Consider the following 19,927-nt stretch of genomic DNA (forward strand, 5'->3'; position numbering starts at 1 on the left):
TGTCCCCAGGCAATGCTAATCTGGTAGTGTAGCCAAGTGTTTAGACAGGATTGTAGGACAGCATATGAAGTACTTAAAGCCAAGGTATACAAAGTACACGGCGGGGGGGGGGGGGGGGGGATCCTAGAGTACGGTGGCTGACTGCTTGGGGGCAGGGGAGGCTCACTAAAGAAGACACCTTAACCAGTCTTGAAAGATAAGCAGGAGTACCCAAGGGAGATGGCAGCTATAGAGAAAGAGAACAGCAGACGCAAAAGATCAGACCGGAATAACACATCTGGGGAAGGGTGTCTGGGGTGTGTTCAAGGTGAGGAGTGTGGCAGATGTGGCTGGGGGGCGGACTGTGGAAAGAGGGTCTTGTGTGAGAGAGAACAGAGAAACACCCACTCACCAGTCCATTGGCCTATCTCTGCCCTGCCTCGCCTAGGAGGAGGCAACGTCAAGGCCACAGGGAGGAAGTACAGCGCTACGGAAAATAAGGTAGGAAATGAGGAAAGTACGGTGGGAGAGGACACTGATCCTCGCGTGTATACATCGTTAGAGGAGGACCCCGAATATGAACCCAACGTGTGGCGCAGCTATGACGGGTCAGGCATGGGTCTCAGTGCCGGCTGAGCAGAGAACAGACAAAACCCGTCTCCTCACGGTGCTGACAGTAGACCCACTCGCCAGCTCCAAAGAACATCTCAGAATTGACCCCATTCTGTGATGTGTCTGGGTAGAGGGGAGAAGAGAAAAGGAAGAATGAGGAAGAATCAGGGAGACACAGGATGCCGTGAGGGACACCCGTGCAGCAGGCATCCGCTGTCCCAGGCTCTTCCTGATGGCAACTCCCTGTCCCCTGAGCCACAGCACAATGGATAGCCCAACCCGGAACCGTTATTTTTCTTATTGGAGCAAAAATGGTCTTCTATTTCTTATAGAAACTTCCTGCCTGGGGCAAAAGATGACCCCAAGATGAAGGTCTCCTCTGATTCAGCACTTGGGTTACTGGCAGGGGACAGGGTCCTTGGTGGCTGGCCCTGTGGAGGGCCTGCTAAGTTCTTGGCTTGCTCCTCTTGGTCTGGTCAGCCTCTTCTTGGGCCTGGGTTGACCACCTGATTCTCTCGCTCTGTTCTAGTGAACAGTCCTTGGGTGGGGCTAGACCATCCACATGTCTGGCTTGGTCAGTTGCTGTGCTGGGACTTCTGGAGCCTGCCTTGGCCTTAACCCAGACACAGCTCCATTCTGACCTCTAGCTTCTGCGATCTTGCTGGGTTTGGCTCAAACCTGTGTCTACACCTTGCTCTTGGTTCTCCTGGGCCTGATTTCCCAATGCCTTGGATTGCCCGGAAGAGTCTCTTGATAGCATTCCTACAATGCGTACACAAAGAAGAAGAGGGACCCCAGAGGCATAGAGTGAGGGCCAGGGAGGAGGAAACACAAGGCTCGGCTTTCACGAAAAGTCCCAGCTCCTCCTCGCAAGGAAAGAGAATACACCGTAAAGCCAAGTTGCGATTTGTAACTCTGGGCATGTGTTGCTGTTTGCCTAAAAAGATCAGATATTTTGAATTAAGCAGAAAGATAATCCTGGTCTACCTGTGCCAAGCTCCCCATTTTATCGTAAAACCAGGGCCCTCTCTTATTTGAGATATTTGAGGAAGCCAACGAACAGAAAAATGTACACGCGCCCACTACATTTCACACACACACAGAGGCACACCCTTGCCACCAGTTTCAGAGGGTTCCCAGACATCCTGAGCGCACCCGGAACGCCAGGATCCCAGTGCATTTCCCCTCCCCTTGTCTAGGCCACTTGGATTGAGAGGTGCTTCAGCAGTGCAATCCGAGTGCTTGCGGGAAACCCCCTCTATCAACGCTGGCAACAGGGAGCTGCTCATACCTAAGGGTGTACAAAAGGTGTTTCCAAGGCGTGGGCTCTGAAATAAACAGATCTGGGCTCAAACTCTCATCTGTCACTCACTAGTTGTGTGTGGCCTCAGTTTTCTCAGCCATACAGTGGGCATAATATTTCCTCTTCCACAGCATGGTGCTGGGGGTTACACGAAAATGGTCGGTGAATGAGCTTATCGTATACAAATTCTGGGGAGCACTCTACACATATTAACTTGAACACTTCACATGTATTAACTCCTCAATCCTTCCTGAGATAGCGGCTCTTCTTATTATTCCTGTTTCGCAGATGAGAAAACTGAGGCACAGAGGGGTTAAGTAGCTTGTCCAGGACCACCCAGCTAAGTGAGAGAAGCAGAACTCAAACTCATGCACTTTGGCACAGTGCTGAAGCTGCTAAACACTGCACAGACTTCCTCGAACAGGCTTGTTTCCTTTTCCTTCCCTTAATGACCCCTTTAAGCTGGGTCAATCCTTCCCTCCTGTAAGTTCCCCTGGTGGCTCTATCGTGGCTCTTACCACCTCTGTATGTATAAATTTGAAAATACGTCTGTCTCCCCACCTAGGGCTGTGCTCCATGGAGATAGGGACCGCTATTCTGGCTTGCGCCCAGAGCTGCACAATGGGATATAGAACTGAACGAGGCAGAAGAAGGAGGTAGATAACAAAGCAGTAAAGAGTGGGTGCTCTGGGGCCAGGTAGCTTGGACATTTTCTTTTTCTTAAAGATTTAAATTTTTTTTCAAAGAAAACCCTACGCCCAACGCGGGGCTCGAACTCACAACCCTGAGATCAAGAGTCGCTTGCTCTACCGGCAGAGACAGTCAGGTGCCCCTGGCTTTGACATGTTCTAGCCGTGTGCATGGCCAACTCAGCGAACTCCTCGGAGCCTCCGTGTCCTCCTCTGTAAAATGAGGACAATAAACAACTTCTACCTGTGAAGATACAATCAGCCGATGAGCCCAAAGCACTGAGCGCAGTGCTTAATTCATGTGTGCTGTGTTCGCTATCCTGATGGCCCAGAAGCCTGGAGGGAAGGGGAGTCTGCAGTGGTCTGGCTGAAAAAGCCCCCCGGCTCATCTCCACTGAGTCACAAGCCGCTGCCTCTCAGGCGTGGGCCAAGCCGGCGGGGCCTGGCCTCCTGCCCCACCATGCAGAGGCCCCAGCCCCACTCTCACCTCTGCCGTCATCTTGGCAATGAGCCCAGCAGAGATGGCCCCGCTGAGCACATTCCTCCTCAGGCTGGGGTTCCTGGGGTCCTTGAGGTTGCTGATCCGGCTGCGCACCCGGTTCCGGTACTTCATGTCCGTGCTCTTGAGCTCCTGGTAGATATGTGACACAGTCAAGGGCCAGCGAGCCACTCGTGGAGGGGCACAGAAGGTTGGGGAGCCACTCCCCAAAGCCCGAGGAGCCCCAGGACCGTCGGTTCCTCTCCTTGGACTAGTATAGGGGTTGGGCACCCGTGTGGCCTCTGACTCCCACAGTGGCGATCTCGCTTAGGGCATCTGGGGTCAGCTACGCATCCCGAACGAGAGACGGTCTCTCTGGTGACATCAGGCCACAGCAAGCACTGTGGTGTCAGGACCCCAGGGATGGGCATCCTGCGTTTGTCGAGCCTTTTGTGTGACTCAGGTGAGTCACGTGACTTCTTTGTGTCTCTGTTTCCTAATTTATAAAATACAGGGCTGTGCCGAGCATTCAGCAAGCCGTACCGCGTGATGCACCAGCCTGGTGTCTGGGACATCAAGTGCTCAACACGTAGGGGCTGTGAAGATGAGGACACTGATAAAGATATCCCCCGGTTTCGAAGGGCCTCTGGACGTTATGAGTCCAGCTACCGGAGGAAAACGTAAGATTGGGAGGCACAGGTTGAAGGCTCTGAGAGGTATTGCAATAAACACATCATTGTGTTTAACCGGGTGTTTCCAACATATTACAGGATAGAGACACCTCCCCGCTTCCCCCTTTCTTTCTAGGAATACCGACCACCATGCCATGGGACCCACTTTGGGAATTGCTGGTCAGAGTTACTTCTCTCATGAACAGATAAGGAAGCTAAAGGCTTAGAAAGGATGTGGGCCCTTGCTCAAGGTCACGTGGCAAATTCCCGGCAGAGACAGGGCTGGAAGCCAGACCCCCTCCTGACGGTAATGCTCTCTCCACTCACTCAGCAGGAAGTCGCCCCTGACCACCGACCACGGTGAGTTCTCTGTCCAGACGCTGCCTCCCAGACAGGCCGCCCACCCCCTCCTCCCTTCTCCATCCTCTGGAGGAGCGCAGGGAGCACAGCTGCGTGTTCTCCGTCTCCCACGCCAAGCAGAGTCAGGAAGGCAAGCCCTCTGCTGGGAAGAGCCACATACGAGAAAGAGACTGGGGACTACGGACACATGCAAACAGCTGACTTGCTACAAGCAGTGGGAGGAAAGGTGCTGTTATCTATTTTTTCCTGTTCCTGCTGTGTTCATGCTGCTTGTACAGTAACAGCCTGGAAAGAAAGAACGTGCCATAATGCGTTTGAAAGTCGAAAGATTTGTTTAAAAATGTGCGTTTGGGATTCCTGGAGGCGTGTATCTGCTTGATATGGGGGGACAGGAGGGCTGGCAGCACTGTCATCAGCCTCTCCCTGACTCTGTCTCCGTTTCCTGAGATCACAGGGCAGCAGGATGAGGTGGAGCACGGGCCTGGGGGTCACTGACCCCTTCAGAGGAGCACGGTCCTACACTGCCGTGTCAGTGCAAGGTCACTCCAAAGAGAACAGACCTTTTTAGGACACAGAGCATTCAAGCCCCCGAACTTATCCTCCTCCTTACCTCCCATCTTCTTTTTTTTTTTTTTTTAATTTTTTAACGTTTATTTATTATTGAGAAAGAGAAAGACAGAGCATGCGTGGGGGAGGGGCAGAGAGAGGGGGAGACACAGAATCCGAAGCGGGCTCCAGGCTTTGAGCCGTCAGCACAGAGCCCGACGCGGGGCTTGAACTCACGGACCGCGAGATCATGACCTGAGGCGATGTCGGTCGCTTAACCAACTGAGCCACCCAGGCGCCCCCTTACCTCCCATCTTCTAAGAACAAAGGGCTCGATGCAGCTCTGATTTCCTATCCTTCAGGAGAGGGACATTCAGTGAAGGAAGAGGAGGAGGAAAGGCCAGGTGTGGAACTATGAACCGGATCACCCACCTTTGTTTCAATTTTTTTTAACGTTTATTATTTTTGAGAGAGAGAGAAAGACAGACAGAGAGCAAGCAGTAGAGGGGCAGAGAGAGGGCGTCTACAGAATTGAAAGCAGGCTCCAGGCTCTGAGCTGTCAGCACAGAGCCCGAAGTGGGGCTCGAACTCACAGACCTCGAAATCACGACCTGAGCTGAAGTCGGCTGAAGTTGGCCGCTTAACCGGCTGAGTCACCCAGGTGCCCCAACCCACCTTTGTTTCAAACTGAGCCTGAAGGTAGAAGGGACCTGTCTGAAGGGACAACTGTTTGGAGGAAACAAAGACAAAGCTCAGCGTTCTGATACCTGGTGCTCTATGCTCCTGGATCAACTGGGATTTATGACAATGTATCTGGTGAGGTGCTGGACAGCTCGGGACATACCCGTTCATAATTAAATGATGGTGGAGGGGAACTCCCAGAAGATATGTCAGAGGATATAAAGGTAGGACTCAGGCAGGAAGTGGCAACAGGCAAGCTTGTTGACCATGGTCAGCCCAGACTGATCAGGGACTCTCCCCAACAGACTGAGCTCCCTAGGTAGCCCAGTCACAGTCAGAACCCCTCTCCCCTGGGGATTCTGTCCCCTTCCCTCTTTGATAGGCAAAGCTTTGTCTCTCCAGTAAAAGATAGCCCATGTATTCATTGGGGCACATTGTAGGATTTTCTTTCCCAAGACAACAATCTTTCGGTGCAATGAGCCCACATCCCTCCAGTGGTCACCTCCTCTGTCTATACAGCCCCCCCCAAAAAGGGGGAGAACGGGCCATGTGTAAAGAACTCAGGACATGGAATCCAAAGGCCAAGGTTTTTAGTCAAGCTGTGACACCCAGTAGTTTTCACGGTTTCCTCATCCGTAAAATGGGAACAACAGCCCCTGCCTCACAGAGATTGTGACAATTGGCAGAAGTAGGAAGTATCAACTGCCCATCACAGTGCCTGGTATATAGTAGGGAATCAAAAATGGGAGCTGTTATCTTCAGAGGACGGAAGAGGGGAGAAGGCTGAGCATGAGAAACGCTGTCCTCCCCACCTGCTCTGACACTTGACATTGCAACCCAGCCATATGATGACCTGACCTGTTTAGCACAGCAGTTGAACCCTCCGCTTCTAGAGTCACACTCTCTGGGTTCAAATCCCAAGTCTACCACTACTATTAGCTGTAGAAGCTTTGGCAAGCGACTTAACCTCTCTGAGCCTGTTACCTCACACTTGTAAAATGGGATTAATCGGTGAACCTACCTTGCGGGATTGTTCTCAACCTTGAACGAGGTACTGCTCATACACAGCTTAGCAAGAGGCTGGCAGGTGCAAGACTTAATAAATGGTAGCTAGAATGAAGAACTCCAGTTCAGAGGCAGAGCAGGGGGCTGGCCCCGAGCCCTTCCCCTCCCCCTCTCTGTCCTGGGTCCCTTGCACTCGGGAGACCTGCTCCTGGCGTCCGGGCACCCACAGCCCTGGCACAGCTCAAGGATATGATCTTCGATTTCTGATGCCATCTTGTCACAATTGACTCCATAATCCTTGTAATCATCTAAAAGAGATTCAGGAAGCACAGGCATTAGCCAGACATGACCTTGGCAGTGGAGCCTGCCCATACAGGGGACTGTAGCATCCTGTTCCACTCCCATGGCACTGAGAAAGACCGCATCTCATTTGCCCTTGGGAGGCCCTTCCCTCCCCTGCCCCTGGCCCAGGCCCCCTCACCTTCGGCCTTCAAGGCCGCTGAGAGCATCTCCACACACTTGTCCCGCACCGAGTCCCCTGTGAGATAGCAGGGTGCCAGGAGGCAGATGGAGGGGGCAAAGGTGGGGGTCGAGGGGCTGGTGGGTGTTTTGGGGGTCTCTGCTTTCGATCTGCTGCTGTTTGATCTGAGGATGACAAACAGTAATAGACATTTTGACATTAAGCGAATAAAGCATCCACTGAGCACACTCTGGATGTTTCTGTGGGCGATCTCCCTTACTCCTCATGACAGCCCTCTGAGGTAGGTGCTATTTTTAGGCGCTTGACATGGATCATCTCATTTAATCCTCACGACACCCCCATGAGGCTGGTGCTATTCTTATCTCCATTTTCGAGTTGCACTTTAAAGTGAATTGCAGGGGCGCCTGGGTGGCGCAGTCGGTTAAGCGTCCGACTTCAGCCAGGTCACGATCTCGCGGTCCGTGAGTTCGAGCCCCGCGTCGGGCTCTGGGCTGATGGCTCAGAGCCTGGAGTCTGCTTCCGATTCTGTGTCTCCCTCTCTCTCTGCCCCTCCCCCGTTCATGCTCTGTCTCTCTCTGTCCCAAAAATAAATAAAAAAAAAATTTTTTTTTTAAAAAAAATAAAAAAAAAAATAAAAAAAAATAAAGTGAATTGCAGAGGTGGTTGCATTTGAAATAATTTGACTCTGGTCACACACGTGGGGGAACCAGAACTAAAACCCACCGGAGTTGAAATCCGGTGCCTCGGCTCCTAACCAACCACTCTGCTCTGCTGGTTACAGGGAAGCATAACAGGGTTGGAAATCATACTACAGTCCATTAGATACCATGCGAGGTGCTCTATCTTCTTACTGAACCATTTACTCACTCATCCAGTAAATACTTACTAGACACTTACTCCACAGGTCTGGATAAAGCAGACAAGTTAGGAGAGCTCCCTTCCTCAAGGAGCCGGCAGCCTCTTGAATGGTGAATTTACCACCATTGAAGAGGGCTGGCCTTACCAGGTGCCAGGCAACTTTCGGAATATTTTCTAATTTAATCTTCACAGCAGCTCTAGGAATCAGATACTCTCCTCTTCCTCGTTTGCAGATGAGGAACCGGTTACATCATTGCGACCTGAACCCAAGTCTGTCTGATTGCAAAGTCTCCACTGTTAACTCGTAAGATTCACTCACTGCCTAAGAATGATCTCATTTTGGTTTGGGCTTAAAAACCCACAAATATATATACAGGGGGCGCCTGGGTGGCTCAGTCGGTTTAGCGCCCAACTTCAGCTCAGGTCATGATCTCATGGGTCGTGAGTTCGAGCCCCGCGTTGGGCTCTGTGCTGACAGTGAAGATTCTCTGCACCTCTCCTGTTTGCTCTTTCCTCTCAAATAAATAAGCATTAAAAGGAAAACATTTGATAATCATGAGTGGTCACTCTAACTGGATGGCTCAGACAGGCTTCCTGTCTTCCTGTTCTCAAGGAGCTGCTAACAAAGGAGGAAGCAAGCCATGTGCCCAGTGACGGATGGATGGATAAGCAGAATGTAGTATATAACACAATGGAATATTACTCAGCCACAGAAAGGAGTGGAATCCATATAGACGAATGAAATTCCAACACCTGGTACAACGTGGATGAATGTCCATGAATGGAAGACATTATAAGTGAAATAAGCCAGATACAAAAGGACAAAAATATTGGGGGCGCCTGGGTGGCTCAGTCGGTTGAGCATGTGACTTTGGCTCGGTCATGATCTCAGGGCTTGTGAGTTCAAGCCCTGCACTGAGCTCACTGCTGTCAGCACGGAGCCTGCTTTGGATCTTCTGTCCCCCACCCCCCCCCCCCCCCCTGCCCCTCCCTTGCTTGCATGCTCTCTCTCTCTCAAATAAAAAAAAAATCTTTAAAAAAAAAAGGACAAATTTTGTATGATTCCACTTACGTGAAGTACCTGGAATAGTTAAATGCATAGAGACAGAAAGGGGAATGGTGGATGCGGGGGCTGGAGGAGGGGGAAATGGGGCGATAATGTTTAATGGGAACACAGTTTCAGTTTGGGAAGATGAGAATGTTCTGGTGATGGCTGCACAACAATGTGAATGTACTTAATACCACTATACACTTAAAAAATGGTTAAAACGAGGGGCGCCTGGGTGGCTCCGTTGGTTAAATGTCCAACTTCGGATCAGGTGATGAACTCACAGTTTGTGGATTTGAGGCCCTCACTGGGCTCTGTGCTGACAGCTTGGAGCCTGGGGTTCTGCTTCAGATTCTGTGTCTCCCTCTCTCTCTGCCCCTCTCCTGCTCGCTCTCTCTCTCTCTCAAAAATAAATAAAACATTAAAAAATATATTTATTGGTTAAAATGGCTACATTTTATGGTATGTTTATTTTGACACAATAAAAAATCTGGGGCGCCTGGGTGACTCAGTTAAGTCTCTGACTTTGGCTCAGGTCATGATCTCGCGGTCCGTGGGTTCAAGCCCCGCGTCGGGCTCTGTGCTGACAGCTCAGAGCCTGGAGCCTGCTTCGGATTCTGAGTCTCCCTCTCTCTCTCTGCCCCTCCCCTGCTCCCATTCTGTCTCTTTCTGTCTTTCGAAAATGAATAAATGTTAAGAAATTTTTTTAAATAATAAAATAAATCTATATAGGAACTTCACTGAATAAGAATAACCATCAAATGTGAAATACACAACGATCACTCATCTGTCTTAGGTATTTGGTAAACCTTACTCCACTCAGCCTGATGAAATATCTTTTTTCTTATGCTGAAAAAAAGGCTAAAATGGCACATGTTGTTACACACCATCTTCTCACAATAAAAGAAAGTTAGACAAAAAAAACAAAGTGCTGACACAGGTACAGGTGAGAGGCTGGAGCGATAGTTGCACGAATTCCTCCCTTTCAGAGCTGCTTCCGCACTACCCTTGGGGTGGGGCCAGGCAGTCAGACGCCTCTGACCTCACGTCTTGGCTCTTTCAGGCCAGCCCTCAGGCCTCCGAGGAAAACCGGACTCATGAGAGTTGAAGAAATTTGAGTCCCTTCCTCCGCTCCAGGGTCTTACCACACTGAACTCTTGTGGAAGGTCCTCAAGGGCTGCTGCATTTCTTAATTCCAGGGAGTTCCATTCACACTGTCAGCTGGGTACCTCCCGGAGTTGTACAGAGCACAACCTGGGCAGCTGCACCAGGCGGCTCTGGAGGTATGGATGCACTTCTTACCCTCAGGAAGACGATGCTGGGCTTCTGAGAAGCCAGGCCCAAGGAATTGTGCGTGAGAGTGAGGCTGACCAAGTAGCCTAGGCTTTGCAGTGTTAAAAATATGGGGTTACGAGATTGTACATCCGACATCCTGCTGAGCCCTCTTCAACGTAGATTCTGCCGGAGACCTCTTCGTTCCTCAACCCTTGCTGTTTGCCTTGACCTTGGATGCCCTCTGTCACCACAGACACCGTTGGACCACTGGGATTCTTGTGTTCTCTGGAGCCTTGAGGTTCCTCAAAGGTGCCTCAGTGCTGCCTCAGGAGTGAGGTGGGCTGGGAAGGGAAGCCTCTGCTCTTCTAAGGTTTATATTTGGAATTCCCAAAAATTTGGTCCAAAGGGATTTCCTGGCCTTTATTTTTTAAATGCGGTTTGAACCTTTCTGTTCCAGGTCAACTTACCCTGGATTCGACCCAACCCTGCCTGACAACTGAGTGGCCTGGCAGTGGGCACAGGGGATGGGGAACGTGAGCCCCAACCTGCTGTCTGTTGGGGTCAGATTTCAGTGGGAGGGAAAGGTGTGGGGGAGGGAAGGCTGGGAAGGGTGTAAACTCTAGAGCTTAAGGGGCTGCCTGCAACCAGAACGAATCTCCCCACATCCAACCCGAGTCCTGGCCACGGGGCTCTCACCTGCGCAGCCACAGTAGCCCTGAAGCTGGTCTCTCGACATCCTCTTGCCCCCCTTACAACCCATTTGCCACACAGAAGCCCAGGGGAACCCTTTCAAAAACTCACAGCTGGTATCATAGCTCCCCGCTTCTGACCCTCTAATGGCTTCCAATCACTTTCAGTATGAAGCCAAACTCCTCACTCTGGCCTCCCAGCCCCCCACCCTGCCACATCGGCCCCTGCCTTCCTTCTGACCTAGTATCATGCCACACTCCAGTTCACTGAAGCCCCCCACTGCACAGCTTTTCTCTTCCTTAAATACACCTGTCACTCCCACCACAGTGCCTTTGCACTGGCCGCTCCCTCCTCCTGGAAGGCTCTTCCTCCTCCAGATTGTCTTACAACTGGTCCTTTTCCCCACCAGTCAGGCCCGGCTCACATATCACATCCTCAGGAAGGCCTCCCCTGACCAGCCCAGCCCAGCAGCTTGTCCCTGCCCTGTAACTCTCTGGCGCATGACCTGATTTCTTTCATTCATAGCACTTATCCAAGTCTATAATTAACTTGTTTGTGTGTTTGTAAACACTGTCTGCCTCCATCTCCAGACGATAGATTCCAGAGTATAGGGACTCCTTTGGCCGGTTCACCACTGTTTTCCAGCACCTGGAACAGTGCTCTGGGCCAACACTTGATGAACCTTTGTTGAATGAATGAATGTGAGTTGAGGGAGTCGCCCACAAAGAGATGAAAGGCACACCCACAGGGCCTAGATAGAGCTGAATTGGGTGGGCGACAGGTGCTCTTTGGAAGGCTGGTGACCCTGCCCCCTGAGATCGAGAGAGGGAGCTGAGTCAGTGCCTGTCAACTCCCACAACCCAGGCCAACTCATCTCCAGTCATGATGGAGCCCCAGATTCTTCCTGGTGCCCCTCAGTAACCTGCAAACCCCACCACCACATCCTCGGTGTCTATAGGACTCATTAGTAGGGAACCGACACGGGGGAGCCTGGCGCATGCTGTGTGGAAGGAGTCATGATAACAACAGTTTTCACTTGGGGAGGCCCACACTGAGTGGTATACTTATTAAGAACAAGCTGCTCCAGAGCCACACTCCGGGGTCAAGGCCTGACACCACCACTCTGTAGCTATGTGACCTTGGGCTAGTAATGGGGATGGTGACAGTACCCATCTCAGAGAGTTTCTGAGAGGATTAAAGCACCTAAGAGAATTCTAGTAATGCAGGGTTAGGTAATTTACATAGCTTGCACAGTAAGCGTCAGAATTATCACCAAGCATTATGCATTGATTGTGCATTTATATGGGTTAGGAACAGCGTTAAACATTTTGTTACCACATTTATGTGTTTAAAAGTTTCTTTGGAGAGAGAACAGGGGAGGGGCAGAGACAGAGGGAGAGAGAGAATCTCAAGCAGGCTCCGTGCTGTCAGTACTGAGCCTGCAGCCTGGCTCGAACTCACGAACCATGGGATCGTGACCTGAGCCGAAATCAAGAGTTGGACACTTAACTGACTCAGCCATCCAGGCGCCCCTTATTACCCCATTTAACTCTTATAAGGACCTTGAAAGGGGGTCATAATTATCCCCATCTTCCAGATCAACAGATTGAGGTTCAGAGAGCTGAACTGACTTGCGCAAGGTCATCCAACCAGCAAGTGGTAGAATTACACCACAAACCTAGATCTGCCTGCCTTCCAAATTCTTTTCAACACATCTCACTGTGTCCCTAAAAGGCAGAGAGTTTTCCAGAGTCCCCTTACTCAGGTTAGGTTAGGCTGCTTGTTGCATACCCGCTGCCCCTTCCTGGCAGGGCGCTCCCAGCCCGCGTCCCTCCCTCCCCTCGGCTAGGAGCGGGCTGGCTGGCTGGAATTCACGCGTCGGTGGCATTTCAGGCAGCCAGGCTCATTTTGCTTTCAGCGCACACGAGTGGGAACTGCGACAAATTGCAGAGAAGGCATCACTGGCGGAGGTGGGGGTGGGGCGTCGGATTTATCAACAGCTTCCTTCTGCTCCCCGGATGTGCCAGCGCCAGACCCAGTCTGTGATCTGACATCACCAAGCCCTTAGAAAAATTCTCCCGCCCCAGGTAGGAGCAGAGGCACCGGGAGGCCTGCTCATTGCTCCTGCGCGCCACCTCGAGGGCACTGCCGTTACTACACCGCCAGGCAAGGCCGACTGTTCCGCGGAAAGTCAATCCAGACACCCGGGTTCTAAGGGCAGCTGATAAAGTGCAAACTTCCTCACTGTCACAGTGGTGCCCTTTGTGCTCTGCCCCCTGATGCCCCAGCTACAGTTCCCAGAGCACCGTGCTCACTTACGTTACCACACCTTCGCATGTTCCATTCCCACTGCCCGGGAGACTTGGCTTGTCTACCAGGCAAACTCCTTTTTATTTTTCAGTTCTGAGCACAAATACACTTTCTTCCATGAGGTCTTCTTTGACTTCTCAAGTCATACTGGGACACTCTTCCTATGTCCCCATCGAATGTTATAGCTTTGAAAAACATTTTTTGAAAAAAAGAAAAAAGCACTTGGAAAATAAAAACAAAGTATTTTAGTGTCTGCCTCCATGCTAGTGATTAGCTCTATAAAGGCAGAGGTCATGAGTTTAAATCTTTGCCTGGGCTTAGAGGCCACAACTGGTGGGCTCCAGATGGGTTTTCTTTGCCCTACTGTGTCTTAGAAAAACAGGAATATGTTGTCAATATTTAAAATTGGGAGTTTCATATGAAAATTGAGATGTCCCGCTTTCCTTAAAAAGTCAGAAGACATGGCACACAGAGCCTGCGTTTCCATAAAGCAACAAATAGCTGGGCTGGGCAGTGAGCGCCCCCTTCAGACAGGCAGGTGCTTTCCAGTCTGCCATGGTCTCCACTAGTCACCCACTGGGTGAACACGACCTTGACTCCCGGAGGATGCTAACTTTGCAAGGAAGTGCTCAACAAACGTGCTGGATGGATGGATCGATGGATGGATTAAAGGGAAAGACGAAATAGAGAGGAAGAGAGTGCAGAAAACAGTCCGGGTAGTGGACAAGGTGGATTTACAAGACTCGCTTCTGTCCCTCTGGATTCCCCACCCCCAATACGGAACCAGCAGGAAATAGTGCAACTGCTCTAAAGACAAACATGGTCTGCTTGACTGACCTTCAGAAAAAGAGTGCATTATGGGAGGGAGTCAGGAGACTTCAAGGTCACCAGACAAAGTCAGGGGAGGAGTATGGAGGTATAAATCCTTACACAAACATGAACTGTTTTTATTATAACATCACACCCAGAGCTAGACTAATGATCAGTGTTTCCTTTGGGGATAGAACAATCAATCCTTCATTATGCAAGGCTGTCCTTCGTGTTCTAGGACATTTAACATCTTTGGCTCCTGCCTACAAAATGCCACGGCACTCCTCCCTCTCTCCCATTGCAGACTGAATGTTTGTGTCCTCCATAAATTCGCATGTTGATGCCCTAACCCCCAATGTGATAGAATTTGGAGGGGAGGCCTTTGAGAGGTAATTAGGTTTAGATGAGGGTGGGGTCCCATGATAGGATCACTGTCCTTACAAGAAGGAGGGAAATCAGAGCTCCCTGTGTGTGTGTGTGTGTGTGTGTGTGTGTGTGGTGCAGAGGCAGTGAGAAGGTGGCCGTCTGCAAGCCAGGAATAGGGCCCTCATCAGTAACTGAGTTGGCCCACACCTTGATCTTGGTCTTCCCTTCCTCCAGAATTGTGAGGGATACATGTCTGTTGCTTAAGCCACCTAGCCCATGACGTCCTGTTACAGCACCCTGAACTGAGACCCCCTCCAAGTCAGAGTGACAAAAGTGTTCCACAAGTTTCTAAATGACTCTCCAACGAGAACCACTGGTGTAGAGCCAGGATGGCGCCGGAGCCTCCGTTCTTAGACCTCACTCATGGAAGACAAGGCCAGGGGACCACACGACTCTTCTCTTCAGAGGCAGGACGGGGCCTCAGACACACTCCCAAGCAGCACTCACCAGAGCCTCCACTCATCAGCTGGCCCCCGGCAGCCATTTTGGAACAGAGCAAACAGCAGCCCCATCAACATCTCGGGTCTGTTTAATCTTCAGAAAGCCTTAAATGACCTAATTTTTGTGCCTCTTTTCTTTCCAGTGTCAGTCTCACTGGTCCATTAGGTCTAAAATAATGGAGCGGCTCCCCATAGCCTCCTAGGAGCCAACACCCTTACCATCCTAACCGTTGCCCCAGCATCCAGTATGGCCCCTGGACACTAATCATTTGCTTTGATCCACCTCTAAGCCACCTCTCCCTGCTCTGACCTCGGACCTCCCCCCGGAACACAGCTCACACTCCCTCTTTTAGCCAGTCTCTCCTTAGCAATCCCATTCAGGTTTGTGGTTTCAGATACTAGATACATGCTAATTACTCTGAAACTTAGATTTCTAGCCCAAGACATTCTTCCTGAATTCTAGCTTAGTATAACCTAACTGCCCATTCAACTTCTCCACCTGAATGACTAGGACACCCCTCAAACCCAGCGCATCCAAACCTGAGCTCTGCATCTCCCGCCGTAGCCTGATTTACACACCGTCTTCTCCGTTCCAACTAAGGGCAGCTCCGTCCTCGCAGGTGCTCAAGCAAAAAGTCTCGGAGTCATCTTGACTCTTCATATTCTCTTGTACCCCTCCCCAGTCTGTCAGAGAATCCTGCCAGCTCTCTCTTCAAAATATATCCGGAGTCCTTTACTTCTCACTGCTGCCGTGCTGGTCCAAGCCACCATATCTTGCCTGATTTACTGAATGGCCCCCTGGCTGGTCTCTGCTCCTGCCCTTGGCCCTGACAATCCACACTCAGTACAGCAGCCAAAGGCATGCCGGTAAGTTTCCTCCTGTGACTCTGTCCCCCAATTCTCCCACCTCGCTTACTTGCTCCAGCCCTGGCCCCCTCGCTGCTTCTTGCCCCTGCCACACAGGGTCCTCAGCTTGGAATGACCCTGATATCTGCATGGCTAATTCCTTCATCTCTTTGAAGGGTTTGCTCGTGAGGACTCTCCTGACCACCTTGATGACCATCTTTCTCAACCTCCCTCACTCTGCTGTTTTCCATAGCGCCGGTCACATATTTATTTATGTATTACCTGTCACTCCTTATTAGAACATAGGCCTCATGACCACAGCGATTTTCCTTTTGCTCACAGCTATGTCCATGGACAGGAACCTAGAACAGTTCCTGGCACATAGTCACCCCTCAATAAATATTTGATGAATAAATAACTGGATGATTTATGCTATTTTGGGTAACCAAACCCAGAGATCACACTCCAGTTATAGACTTTCAAGACCCCTGTCCTCACTGGGTTCAATCTGACCTTGAGAATGTTCCCCAGGCAGTGATGGGGCAACAGTGACTGGTCAGCCACCCCAGTGAAGGAGCCCTATCTCTGATTCAGGGGCCCACTTGCTGCGTGGGTCCTAGAATTTGGAAGCAACATAATGTATGAAGTTTCCTCCTTTCTCCTGCCCTGGGCTTCCTCCATGGAAGCAGAGAGAGGGACACATGCTGAACAGAACCTCAGGGATGGAGAAACCCACGGCTTCCTTTACCTTTCCATCGATGGCCTTTTTGGAGAGGAGGTGGCTGATGACTTGGAGTCCACAGAGTCTCTCCTGAAAGAACAGAAATTGGAGATGAGATTCTCTTGAAGGCTAGCCCCACTACTGAGCTAGAGAGCTCAGAGGCTGGGGAGAAAGCTTCCGGAAGCCAGGCCTGCCGGGATGAGGATGATGGAACACACCTGGACCCCAGCTGCATGGAGAGGAAGCTCCAGGTGATGTGGGTTGGTCACCTGCACCTACCCTCCATCAAACGAAGCAATCAAGGGAAGGAAGCCTAGTATGTACCAGATACGTTACTGTGTTATGCCATGTATTACTAATAATTAAAAAGATTTTAGGGGTGTCTGGGTGGCTCAGTCGGTTGAGCGTCTGACTCTTGGTTTTGGCTCAAGTTGTAATCCCAGGGCCACGGGATCAAGCCCCGCTTGAGATTCTCTCTCCCTCTTCCCCTCTCCCCCATTCGCGCACGCTCTCTCTAAAAAAATGAGTAAGTAAACACTTTTTAGTTTTAAGCAATCTCTGTGTCCAAAGTGGAGTCTGAACTCACCACCCCGAGGTCTACAGTCCCATGTTCTACAGACTGAGCCGCCCAGGTGCCCCACCCCCCTTTTTTGGTATTACTAATTGTTAATAAGTAATTCTCAGCGGGCTCCCTTCCTTCTTGCTATCAGGCAGGCAGGCCTTGGCTGGCTGCAGTCCACGGACACTGGAATTCCCGGGATTGCCTATTCTCACGAGGAGCTGGAACAGCTTCAGACTCCCCCGTGGGCACCTTACTTACGAGAAGGAGAGGGACACATGGGCCTTGGAGACAGAAGAGCTGTGTTAAAATGGCAAGTGAAAAAGGGCACAAAATTAGGTGTATACTGTTTCTAAAGTCACACAGGAAAACCAATGCCTAGGAGAAAAAAAAAATTGAAAGAAAATACAACTTCGGCTGGCTCAGTGGGTACAGCATGCGACTCGACCTCGGGGCTGTGAGTTCAAGCCCCTCGTTGGGTGTAGAGATTACTTAAAAAATAAATAAATATGAGGGTGCCTGGGTGGCTCAGTCGGTTAAGGGGTTAACTTCCGCTCAGGTCACGATCTCACGGTTCCTGCGTTTGAGCCCTGCATCAGGCTCTGTGCTGACAGCTCGGAGCCTGGAGCCTGCTTCGGATTCTGTGTCTCTTCTCTCTGTTCCTCCCCCCCCCCCCCGCTCGCATCCTCTTTCTCTCTTTCTCTCAAAAATAAATAAAGATAAAAACACGTCTTTAAAAAAAGAAAGAAAATACAACCAGGGTTATGTTAGGCTGATGGGACCAGAGGTGAAAATTTGTTTCTATTTTCCAAAATTAATGTAGCTACATTCTTTTTATGATGTCTAATATATTTCCCCCTTTTATTGGTTTTATATAAAAACTTTTAACATTTATTTATTTTTGAGAGAGAGACAGAGAGCGAGTGGGGGAGGGGCAGAGAGAGAGGGAGACACAGAACCCAAAGCAGGTTCCAGGCCTCCGAGCTGTCAGCACAGGGCCCGATGCGGGGCTTGAACTCACGAACTGCGAGATCATGACCTGAGACGAAGTTGGCTGCTTAACCGACTGAGCCACCCAGGTGCCCTGCTTTTATTGGTTTTATAAAATTAATCTGTCTGAAATTGGAACTCCCACTGCCCATTTCACTTACCCACACTTCCTTTTTTTTTTTTTTAAAGTAATATCTACACCCAACGTGGGGCTGCAACTCTCCACCCACAGATCAAGAGTCACATGCTCTTCTGACTGAGCCAGCCAGGTGACCCCTCTCCAGCCTTTTCCTTGTAGGTCCAATGCACACATCCCCTTCTAACATACTATATAATTGGCTTGCTTATCACGCAGAGTATCTCACCAGTTCCCATGTAAGTTCTACAAGCACAAAGCTTGGCAGGGGAGTTTGTTCACTGTGGGGGGCACTGTTGGTGCCCAGCCCACGTCCCCTCAGGCACTCACTCTCCCAGTGCACTGGGATCCCAGAGCTTCCTGCTGGGTGTCTGCCCGAGGGAGTTCTCTGTGCCAGCCAGTGCCAGGAGCAACCTTCAACCACACCCGTAGGGACTGGTGGATAAAAGCCCTAGCATCCTCAGCCCTCCAGTGGGTGTGTTGCCCACCGTCACCCAGAGCTCCCAGCAGGATTTAAGCCCTGGCTGCCCGCAGCAGTAGCCTGCCCACTAACAGACCCTGGGCCGGTGTCCTTCCCTTCCTTGTCTCACTCCCTCCCTCACTCCTTGGTCTGCATTTCCTGAAATCACTTCCCAAGTAAGCCCCTTGCACTTGAATCTGTCTCAGGCTCTGCTCCTGGGGAATCCAATCTAATCTATTCACTGGCTTATCCCAAGCGAATAAGAGAGTGCCTAGCACAGAGTGGGTGCTCTATCAACATTTGTTGCCAGATAACGTAAAGTCAAACAATACAGAAATATAAAAACTAAAAGTGGGAAAAGAAAGCTCCCCCGAGGTAACAAGTATTAAGTTTAGCGTCATTCCTTGCAGTTCATTTTCCATGTGCATAAAGCCTATACAACAGTTATCGTTCTGAAAAGGGAGGCAATGACATGAGTTGCAATCCCAATCTTCTCTGAGTATAGGTTCCCTCCCCTGTCAAACGGGGAGGAAAGCATCTGCGTCCAGGGGCTGGCTGGGAAGAGGCCATCTATGTCCCTATAGCAGCTTCCAGAACAAAGAAGTCCTGGGGCGCCTGAGTGGCTCAGTTGGTTAAGTGCCCGACTCTTGGTTTCGGTTCAGGTCATGATCTCATGGTTTATGAGTTCGAGCCCTGCACTGGGCATGGAGCCTGCTTGGCATTCTCTCTCTCCCTCCCTCTCTCTCTCTGCCCCTCCCCTTGCTTGCACCGTCTCTCTCTCTCAAAAGAAATAAACATAAAGAAGAAGAAGAACAAAGAAGCCCTCCATGCTCCATAGTCCTAGGCTGTCTGATTTCTCATTTTCCAGAGGGTGCAATGTTCCTGCATGAATTTCCAGCTTCCTCCTCGTCCTCCAGGTGGTGTGGGAGACAGTGGATGAGGCAGCCTCAGGGGCTGGGTCTGATTACCCCGTGGACGAGACCCATCCAGCTCCAGACCTTCACCCCTGCTTAAACATGGGGGGAAGAGGTAGAGAGAGAGAGGAGAGACCCTTCTTCGCACGCCCCTCCGGTCCCTCACGTCCCCCGGAAGTTCCTCTCTGGCGTTCCTCCCCGAATGCCCACGGGGATGGACAGGTGCAGGCCAGACCGGGAAGCTGGAATTCGAAAGAAGGGAAGCCATGAGCCTCAACCTCCAAGACTCCTCCCATTCTGGCCCTTCTTCATCGCTTCATTTTGAGAGCAAATGCTCGAAATTGCTTCTTTTTTAGAGAAACATTCTGCAGTTATGGCAAATGAGCGTTATGAAAAGTATTCAGGAACAAGAAAAATGCTTAGGGTACAATAGGAAGGGAAACAAACAGGGAGGTCATAGTTTGTACACTTTCCCTACAGGAACGGCAAAACAATGCGTACAAGTAGCTCGGGACCAGAAGAGAAGATGTTTTGGTTGATGGAAGAGGCACACTGTGGACAAATATTTTCCATTTTTCTTTTTTTTTTTCTTAATTTTTTTAATGTTTTATTTATTTTTGAGACAGAGAGAGACACAGC

At 50.5% G+C, this 19,927-nt stretch overlaps 1 protein-coding gene and 1 long non-coding RNA gene across 2 annotated transcripts in view; one reads left to right on the plus strand and one right to left on the minus strand.

Annotated features, from left to right (window-relative positions):
- Nucleotides 1-19,927, minus strand: part of TCEA3 (transcription elongation factor A3) — a 37,875-nt gene that overhangs the window by 5,658 nt on the left and 12,290 nt on the right. The window contains exons 5-8 of the mRNA XM_030324637.1: nucleotides 16,257-16,319; nucleotides 6,806-6,969; nucleotides 6,576-6,632; nucleotides 3,071-3,225 (exon numbers count right to left, since the gene is read on the minus strand). Of these exons, the coding sequence (XP_030180497.1) occupies nucleotides 3,071-3,225; nucleotides 6,576-6,632; nucleotides 6,806-6,969; nucleotides 16,257-16,319 (439 nt within the window). The remainder of the gene's footprint in view (nucleotides 1-3,070; nucleotides 3,226-6,575; nucleotides 6,633-6,805; nucleotides 6,970-16,256; nucleotides 16,320-19,927) is intronic.
- Nucleotides 132-4,720, plus strand: LOC115520355. Its single transcript, XR_003970772.1, has 3 exons — nucleotides 132-480; nucleotides 3,576-3,741; nucleotides 3,869-4,720. It is a non-coding gene; the product is annotated as an uncharacterized LOC115520355 (long non-coding RNA).

Source organism: Lynx canadensis, chromosome C1 (assembly GCF_007474595.2).
Source record: "Lynx canadensis isolate LIC74 chromosome C1, mLynCan4.pri.v2, whole genome shotgun sequence".
Classification (NCBI taxonomy): Eukaryota; Metazoa; Chordata; class Mammalia; order Carnivora; family Felidae; genus Lynx; species Lynx canadensis.